General features: G+C 53.7%; 1 protein-coding gene across 1 annotated transcript in view; it reads left to right on the forward strand.

Moving 5' to 3' along the window:
* Nucleotides 1-8918, forward strand: part of Mroh5 (maestro heat like repeat family member 5) — a 76598-nt gene that overhangs the window by 42798 nt on the left and 24882 nt on the right. Inside the window, exons 9-17 of the mRNA XM_026782403.1 lie at nt 238-357; nt 1231-1377; nt 1917-2039; nt 2685-2764; nt 3884-4019; nt 5911-6006; nt 7071-7175; nt 8205-8340; nt 8620-8789. Coding sequence (XP_026638204.1) covers nt 238-357; nt 1231-1377; nt 1917-2039; nt 2685-2764; nt 3884-4019; nt 5911-6006; nt 7071-7175; nt 8205-8340; nt 8620-8789 — 1113 coding nt within the window. The remainder of the gene's footprint in view (nt 1-237; nt 358-1230; nt 1378-1916; nt 2040-2684; nt 2765-3883; nt 4020-5910; nt 6007-7070; nt 7176-8204; nt 8341-8619; nt 8790-8918) is intronic.

Raw genomic sequence — 8918 nt, forward strand, 5'->3', positions numbered from 1 at the left:
TCTTCCTCCCTACTCCTGAGCATGTCCGCTCAGAGCCGTCATGAGGGACAACCAACCAAAGGCTTCCTCTCTACCTCTTTCCTCCCCAACTCCACCCACCAGACTCCACAAGAGACACCTCATAGGTGTCTCAGCTCTGAGCCACGGGTTAGAAAGCGTGTGTGAGTCCCTGCACCCTGCTGGTGGGCTGGGGAGGCACTGAGTCCAGGTCACAGACTCAGGGGACTCTGCCCACAGGGCATTGCTCTCACAATGGGACTGGCTGCTGTATGCCACTTGGACGATACCTGGGCCGTCCTAGAACAGTTTGGAAAAAGCACGTCCGTCAAGTGGAGCCTGCAGAGCTTCTCCCTGAAGGTATCAGCTCAGGGCTCCTGGGGTTGCAGGGCAAGGGGCGGGAGGGACATCAAACCCCACACTGCCTGAAGGAAGGCAGGACAGCTACTGTGGGATTACGGTTGTCATTGAGGCTAGGATTTATTTGAAAAGTGAGACACTTGGCCTGAGAACTGCTTGCCAACACTGGAGGGGGCTTGTGCTACCTTACTGCAGCCTACATGATTCCCCCTGGAAGACACAGTGCCTGGGGACCTCCCCGCTGGGATTCCTTGGTGGGGGAGGCCTCTTGTTTCTTTTGCAGTTCTGCTCATGATTAAACCCTGCAACCTGAAGGCCAGCAGCCTCTGATGGGTCTTTGTATCTGACAAGTGGCAGAACTGGGGTACATGCCTCAGACTTTCAGAGGGCACCTAGCAATGAAAAATAATATCACCATGCTCATACTCTGGTGTCATCTGAGAGAAGAGGTGACGCTGGGCCACACCCAAGCAGGAAATTCCACTTGGCCCATTACTGTCTGTCTGGATAGGAGCATGATCTTTCCAGGCCCCCAGAAGCCCACTAGAGTATGGTGCACCAGACTCTGTCTCATACAGTAAGAAAAGGGGTGCTGGGCTATGGAGAAAGGGCTATCACAGGAGACACCCCAACTCTTCCAGTTCCAACAGAACCAAGTACCCTACACATAGCCCTGGGTATCCCAGGACAAATCAGTCCAACCCTCTAAAAAGCCAGCTCGGCTTCTGCTGTTCTCAATTGGTGAACAAAGACCCTCTAGACGACCCCTCTCCCACCTTGCTGGGTTCAGGGTGCACCCCCGCCACCAACTTCCCAAGTAGACTGTGGGCAGAGCCTGACACCGAATCCACCCCTCTCCAGCCTCACGGCCAGAGCCTCGAGGACCTTCGGTGGAAATGGGCTGGCAGTACCATCCTCCTCTCCTATGGCCAGATGGCAGCCAAGGCCAAGAGCCACATCCTGCCGTGGGTGGACAACATCTTGTCCAGGATGATCTTCTACTTCCGCTTCAGCTCTTGGGTACAGGTCGCTTTGTTCACCATCAGCCCCGTCCTCCCTCACGGATCACCCCCCACCCCGTCCTGCACCTCCTCCCCAACGGCAGAGCCAGGATTCCAGCTCTGCCCTGCCCCAACTGCGGAGTCAGAGAGTCCCAGGGCCACCTTGGACCTATGCCCACCTCCACACTGCCCCCAACTCCTAGAATCAAAAAGGGAGGGCTCTTAAAAGCAAATGCTGGATCTTCACTGGGGGGAGGGCATGGATGCTGAGAGGCCAGAGTGATGCTCGCCTCTAAGGAGCACCATAGCTCAGGTTGTTGTAAGAACCAGCAACAAGCCTTACCCATCAAGTTGTAGCCACCACATCTCAGAAACCCTCGCAGGTGCCCCTTCCTAAAGAAAACCCCATCCACGAGCTCCCAGCCCAGATGTCTCTGCCACATCCCTCTCACCCTGACCCAAGTGCTCCTGGAGATGATGTCCTTGGCCTCCCCTCTTGCTCTCCCCCTTAAGCTGGGCTCTCAGGCTGATCTGTGCCCTGGGGCCTGACCTACACAGGATGAGACCCTGAAACAAAGCTTTCTTACGGCTGTCGCAATGCTTGTGGGAGCCATCAGCCGGAGCGAGGGTGCCCACAGCTACGAGTTCTCCCAGACTGGCGAGCTCCTGGAATGTCTGATGGTGCGTACCAGGCCCTGGGCACGGGCAGAGCCCCCTCCCTCAGTACAGGAAGCCCCCTCCCCCAGCCCATCTGAAATACTCCATGTCCTCCAGGTTACCTGGGTCTTGCTGGGACCCTGAGGGGACCATGTATGCCCACATTACAGCCAGTGCCACTGAGACACAGAAAAGCCAGCACACTCTATTCTACACGCTTTCTTGACTGGGATCCCAGATCAATCACTTAGGATTCTGGCTCCCTAGACAGATCTGCTGGGACAATGGGAAATGCACGAGAGACTGGGCAGCAGTGTCAAAAGCAAAGAGCATTGATAAGACAGGGTGGCTCCTGTCCCCGGCCTGGGACCCAACAGCAAAGTGGAATAATTTGTAAGGAATCAAGAGTCAGTGCAAGCTGGAGCTAGCCCCTGGAGGGGCAGGCAGCTCGAACTCAGTATCCAGGACTCAGACCTGGCCTGTCTAATTCCAGAGGCCACGCTGGCTCTCTAAGTGGGAACCAGGTCTCACCACCAGGTGAATAAAGACAGACAGCATCACCGCCTGAGTTGCATAGCATGCTGAAATTCTGAGGTAGGGCTAAGATTTGGTGTCAGGGGCAGAGTCAGCTAGGCCTGAGTTTCTGCACTTTCTCCCGTGGACTTACAGATACTGATGGAGAAAGAGCCACAAGACACACTGTTCACCAGCATCCGCCAGCAGGCCATCCGCATTGTTGCCAGCCTCTGGTAGGTTACAGCCTATGGGGGCTGCTTTGGCCCAAAAAGGCAGCTCCCTGGCCAAGATGCTAGCTGGATGAGGTGGAGGGAAGTCAGACATGAAGGCCCTGCTGGGGAGAGCTTGGAGCTGAGCCACTGCAGGTCACGGGGCGGGAAGGGGGGCAGGAAGGGGGCTGGAACATTTATCCTGAGTACAGCCACTCTACACAGCAAGCCGACTCCCCATCCTAGGGCTCAAGTAGGGAAGAATCTAGAAGGAGGCCAAAGGATAGCTGCATCTAGCTAGCCCCAGTCAAACCCCAGGGCATGGGTCTAGAGATCTTGGGGAGCCCCAGACCCCGGGGATACAGGTCCCCGTTTATCTCTCCACCCACAGATCAGGGAGGAGGTAAGACAGGGGAGATCAGAGTTGCCTGCTCTCAGACCATAGCAGGCAATTCACATGGCGCTTGGCAGAGTGGCAAATGGAACTAGGCGGGCATCCACGCTGACTGCATTCCCGGGTGCTTCGTCTCTGCTAATCCACACTTCGTATTCGGCAAATGCACAGTCACTATTGATCTCTGGGTGCTTGGGGGACTATCTGGTCTCTTAAGACCCAACCAGAAACCAACAGCAAACACCCCTGTTCTCCCAAGATGCCCCTGGAAATGGGATGCATACCACATATAGGGCTGGGAAAGGTGCCCAAAGAGACCGAAGCAGGAAGTAAGATAGGGAGGAACATAACATCCTCACGAGGCAAAGAAGGGTAGGGGCACCAGCACTGCGTCAAAGAGGCTGACTGACAGCTGGTAGAGCATTGATTCATAGACTGGTCCTATAAGCCTGGTGTTCTACCAGAGTCCAACGCATGAGGCTGGCTTACGTTGGCTGAAATGGGACTGTTAAGCAAAGTCCTGCTTGGGTGAGTCAGTGAGCCCTGTAGGTACTTAGCTGTAGGGACTGCACCTTCAAAGGCCCTCACAGGGCACGAGCTTGGGGTGACCACTAGGAGACTGGGGAGGTGGATGTGTGCACGCACGAATCCCTGTTGTGAGAAGCAAAGGCTGTGGGTTTGGTGAGGTCTGTGCCCTGACCGCTGCCCTCCTGGTCCCAGGCCCTCAGGATGCTTCACCTTCCCAACAGCGCACTGAGACCACCCATGGATGTGGACAGGAAGTCCCGGCTCCTCCCCATCTGCTTCCGCAGCGTCTTTGCCCTGCCACTGCTGGATGCCCTGGAGAAGCACACCTGCCTCTTCCTGGAACCACCCAACATCCAGGTACAGCCTGCACTTAAGCCCAGGGGACTCTCAGGTAGGACATCAGGCTCAGTCTTCTGTGTGTGGCAGGGTGGGGAACATGGCCTGGCCACTCCACAGGCAGGGTGAAGGTCCCACATAGCTGCCTAAAGTTCTGGGTCCCCATTTGCCCTCCTAGAACATGGCCCATTATCATCTTTTGGGCCGTGCTAAGGTAGGTGGCTTACCTGGTGTGTGCCTGTTCAGCAGCTCTGTACATGGTGATATGCATGGTCTCCTTGCTGACCTAAAATCCATGCAGAATAGGCAGAGTCCCCACTGTGTTTCCCTCCCTCCAAGTCCCACGGCCACCCAAGGAATTCACAGAAGAAAGGAGATGGCTCTTTCAAAGGGATGAGTTCCCTGATACTACAGGGATTGGTTCTGTCGCACTAGAATGGTTTATGGAGTCACTGTCCTTGCGGACTGGGTTGCATTAACCATGCCTGCCTGCCTGGGTCACTCACTAGATCAGGTCTCTCCGGTTTAATACTAAGCAGGCCCTGCCGGAAAGATACTTGCCATGTCTCATGGCTACCACCAGAGGGCGCATGAGATCGTCAGGCATAGTCCCAGCCCCAAGTGACTGGTAAAAGGCGAGACAGCTTTGTAAAGTGAGCTGCACAAGCACGGGTAGTCTGTGAACCTTCCCCACCTTCCCACAGTGACTGGGGGATGGGGTGGAGCAAGGAGTACACATCTCAGAAGAAGAAAGTCAGCAGTGGGAAGGCCAATATCTGAACCCAACTCCAGGGTCTCTACTTGTATTACACATCTGTGAAGCTGGGCCCAGGCTGCGTGAGGACAGACAAGCACTGTGGGACAGGTGGTGGCAGAGGAGGAGAAGTACATGCCTCAACACCTTTCAAAGCACCTGGTGACCAGAAGACTCCTTGACCCTGCAGGAAATGCCACCAAGGACTGAGTGTCAGTCCTGGGAGCCAGTAGCATTGGTCCAGGCTCCATCTGTGTCCTGCCCTGTCACATGGGACCAGCTGCCTGTCACCCCTGTAGAGAAACACTGATCTAAGAAATGAAGCCATCCAGGTCACCAAATAGCAAATGGACAGAGCTCCTAATGGCCTCATGAGAGTCTGTCAGGGCGTTTCTGTGACACACACACATATCCCTGAACATGCCAGCAACATTGTTGAGGGCCCTTACATGAGCCTCAGAAATTTCATCACCTTTATAGCTTGCAAGACCAGGAAAAGGTAGATATCCATGCCCCCCCCCAAAAAAAAAAACTTTTGAAAAGGCTGGAAAGACAGGCAGATCTCAGTGAGTTCAAGGCCAGCCTGGTCTTCCAGGACAGCCAGGACTGTTACACAGAGAAACCCTGTTTGGGGGGGAGGGGAACTTTTAAAAGGACCAATGAGACATTGGTGTGCAAAAGCTCTTGCCACTCAATCCATAGTAAACAGAGGACACATGACTGAAAGTTGTCCTCTGCTCTCCACAAACAGACTACAGCAGGCATGCATGCGCACACGTGCACACACACGAAATAAATGGTGAAATTAAAATTTACTAAGATTTTCAGGAAGAAAACTACAGTGTTACTTCCAGTAATCGTTTCCCTTTTCCCCTGGGGTCCTGGGACAAGGCAGGCCTGGTCACATGTCTACACGTCTATGGAGGCAGCCCTGCTGGGACTGAGTTTTCCCTCGGGTAAATTCACTTGGGTGGGTTCCCAAGGCCTTCCTGGCCTGTCCCCACGCCTGTGTGGCAAGTCCTCTTGCAGATACGGTAATGAGCTCTGTCAGTTGTGGGAATGCGGCCTTTGGACACGCAGAAAGTGGGTGCCGCTGGATACTGCAGTGGCCTTGGCCCTCATCCCTGAGGGACCTGGCTGACCTCCTCCCTTCCACAGGGACTGTACAACCAGACCATGGAGGCGATGGACCACATGCTCCAGTGCTTCATGATGCAGAACCCCACAACCAATGAGCTGTACTTCCTGTTGTCGGTGAGAGCTGCTGGCAGCGGTGGGGGGGGAGGGGGAGAGGCAGGGATGCGCAGCTCTGGCCTGAGAGTCCCAGAGAGGGCCCTCCACAGGACACAAGACCTGGCCAGTAGACTTCCTATGCCTAGAGGTTTGGAGCATCTGGAGGGGACAAGGAGGCATCAGTCAGCCTAGCCAGAAAAGGATCTGTTGAAGAGGCTTCCCCTACCACCTGTGCCCATACCACAGTGTCCCCCAGGGGCATGGATCCCACAAACCCCCTCATCTGCCCCCTAGGTATCCATGGGAGGGAGACCACTCAGCAGATGGTGAAGGCCTAGTAGCAGGGCCTAGATCCAGTGGAGAGGCCCGGTCCATCAGGCCAGAGGTCAGGGCCAACGGGAGTTCCTACAGAGCCCTGAATAAAAACGTTAGCCATCCCTGAGAGGAGAAGGACCCACAAGAGGAGCCTGGAGCCAAGCAGAGGCAGGAGCCAGCTCAGTAGGTCAGAGTAGAGGTAACCCTGCCCACTAGAGCCTGGAAGGTGCGTGGTTATGGTGAGGCTCAGCCACACAAGAAGCTAAGAGCAGAAGCAGGATCACCAAGCCCTGTGGTGCACAGGTGGAAGTCAGGAGGGAGAACACAGGCGAAAAAACCCCCCAAGAGAGCATGACAATCTAGGAATGTGTCCAAGCGGCAATGGCTTCTACCAGCGGAAGCCATGATGAATTCCTCACCCATTCCTGGGTTGCTCTATCTCCAAATATCCTGTGTCTAGATCAGCTGACCACACAGCCCCTCAGCTGTGCAGGGGTCTGAAATCAGTACCCACCCTCTGCCAGAGGCAACTGCATCCCTGCTTGTGCGCCCAGCAGAAGGTTGTAGAAAGGGGCATCTGTAACACAGTAGGCTGAGAGCTTATGGGGAAGGGAATATTTCTGCTGCCCACAAAGTGACCAGTCCTGAAGGGTAGCTCTAGAGACAAGGACTGAACAAGAAAAGCTGGACCAAGGAGCCTTGCTGAGGGGTGGGCATGGAGGGCCATCTCTGGGCATCTTGCACAACGCTTGACTACACCCACCCTGCAGCACCTGTATGTCTGGCTGGCATCAGAGAAGGCTCACGAGCGACAACGGGCTGTGCACAGATGCACGATCCTCTTCAAATTCCTGAACTATAAACGATGCCTAGACGTAAGCGCCATCTCCCCAGCTCCTCGCCTCCCCAACTCTTCACCTTCCCAACTCCCTAATCATATACCTTCAAGGTGTATGAACATCCTACTATCCGACTGAGCTCCAGTCGGAAAAGGGAGTCTAAAAGATATCCCTTTTTGTTGTGGTTCTTTTATTTTTAATGGAGTAAATAACTTTTTTAAAAAATTAATTTTCTGGAATTGAGTAAAAAAAAAAAAACCCACTCCATAATGAAGATAAATCACATTTTAATGTGATCAGGCACTGCTGTGGGGTCTGGGGAAAGGGCTCAGCAGTCAAAAACACAGGCTGCTCTCACAAGAGTTTCTGGCATCCACCTGGTGACTTACAATCCTCCATAACTCCAGTTCCATGGGGCCAGGCACCCTCTTCTGGCCTCTGCCAGCACCACACACACGGCACACAAATATACATGCAGGCAAAACACTCATGCACATGAAAGTTGAAAGGAAGGGAAATCTTTTTTTTAAATGTAACTATGGTCCACAGGGTGGCTACGTATTTTGTAAATAGTTTTATTGACTCCAGAATTGAGATCAGGATAAGAGAAGCCAGAGAGCCGGGCTGTGTTGGCGCACACATTTAATCCCAGCACTCAGGAGGCAGAGGCAGGCAGATTTCTGTGAGTTCGAGGCCAGCCTGGTCTACAGAGTGAGTTCCAGGACAGCCAGGGCTTCACAAAAAAACCAGATAGTGTCCTACAAGGTCACAGCTGGATCCCGTCCTAAGACCTCAACACTCTGTTCCTCCAGGAGTTTTCTGCGGTTTTTGTTGTTGTTGCTGTTTGTTTTGAGGGTTTGTTTTCATTTTTCATTGTTTTTTATTATATAATCCCATTCTTTTTTTTCTTGATTACCAAGTTTTGGAGTCAAGTCCTTATATTTTTCTTAACCCCGGCCCTGCTACTACGCAATTAAAGGGATCCTCTGGTGGAGGCCATTGTGGGTGCATGAGTAGCCAGAGGATGCTGTAGGTAGGCACCATCAAACTGTGTTCCCTACGTAGATCAAGGAGCCCTTCAGAAGGATGGGGCAGCTGGTGGCCATGCTGGGGATCCTGTGCCAGGACGCAGACAGAACCATCCAGGGCTTCAGTTTAGAAGCCATGGGCCATCTCTATCAGCTTCTGATGTACCACAAAGGTGAGTGCTCTCCACACAGCCCACCTGGCCCCTCCCTACCTCAGCCTGGGTGGACTTATTCCAGCACTCCTGAACGCCACCTTTCCCCAAGTCCACCTTCAGCCCAACCTTGATTTCAACCTTGACTTCAGCCACAACCTTCTAGTAACAAACCACCAAACACAAATACACACAGGCCTGCCTCCAGTCACTGATGCACCCAGCCTGACTCCTGCTCTGTCCCACATAAACCCCGGCCCACTCCACCCTGCCCTCGTCTCTGCCTGCCCTGACCAGCAGGAGAAGTTCCAGAGGTGGAGAGGGAGATCCTTCAGGAATTCCCTCAGCCTGATGTCATTGGAACTGCCCTCTGGAGCAGTGGAGACCAGAAGGACACTCTTCTGATCCCCCAGGATATGGCATCCAAAAATGACAGCATATTCTTTATGAACAGCAACCAAGTTATAAAGGTCAAAGCCTTTAGTCTTTCTGGATGGATGGGTGGGTGGGTGGATGGATGGGTGGATGGGTGGATAGGTGGGTGGGTAGGTGGATGGATGGATGGATGGATGGATGGATGGATGGATGGATGGATGGAT

This window comes from Microtus ochrogaster, chromosome 15 (genome assembly GCF_000317375.1).
Source record: "Microtus ochrogaster isolate Prairie Vole_2 chromosome 15, MicOch1.0, whole genome shotgun sequence".
NCBI classification, from domain to species: Eukaryota; Metazoa; Chordata; class Mammalia; order Rodentia; family Cricetidae; genus Microtus; species Microtus ochrogaster.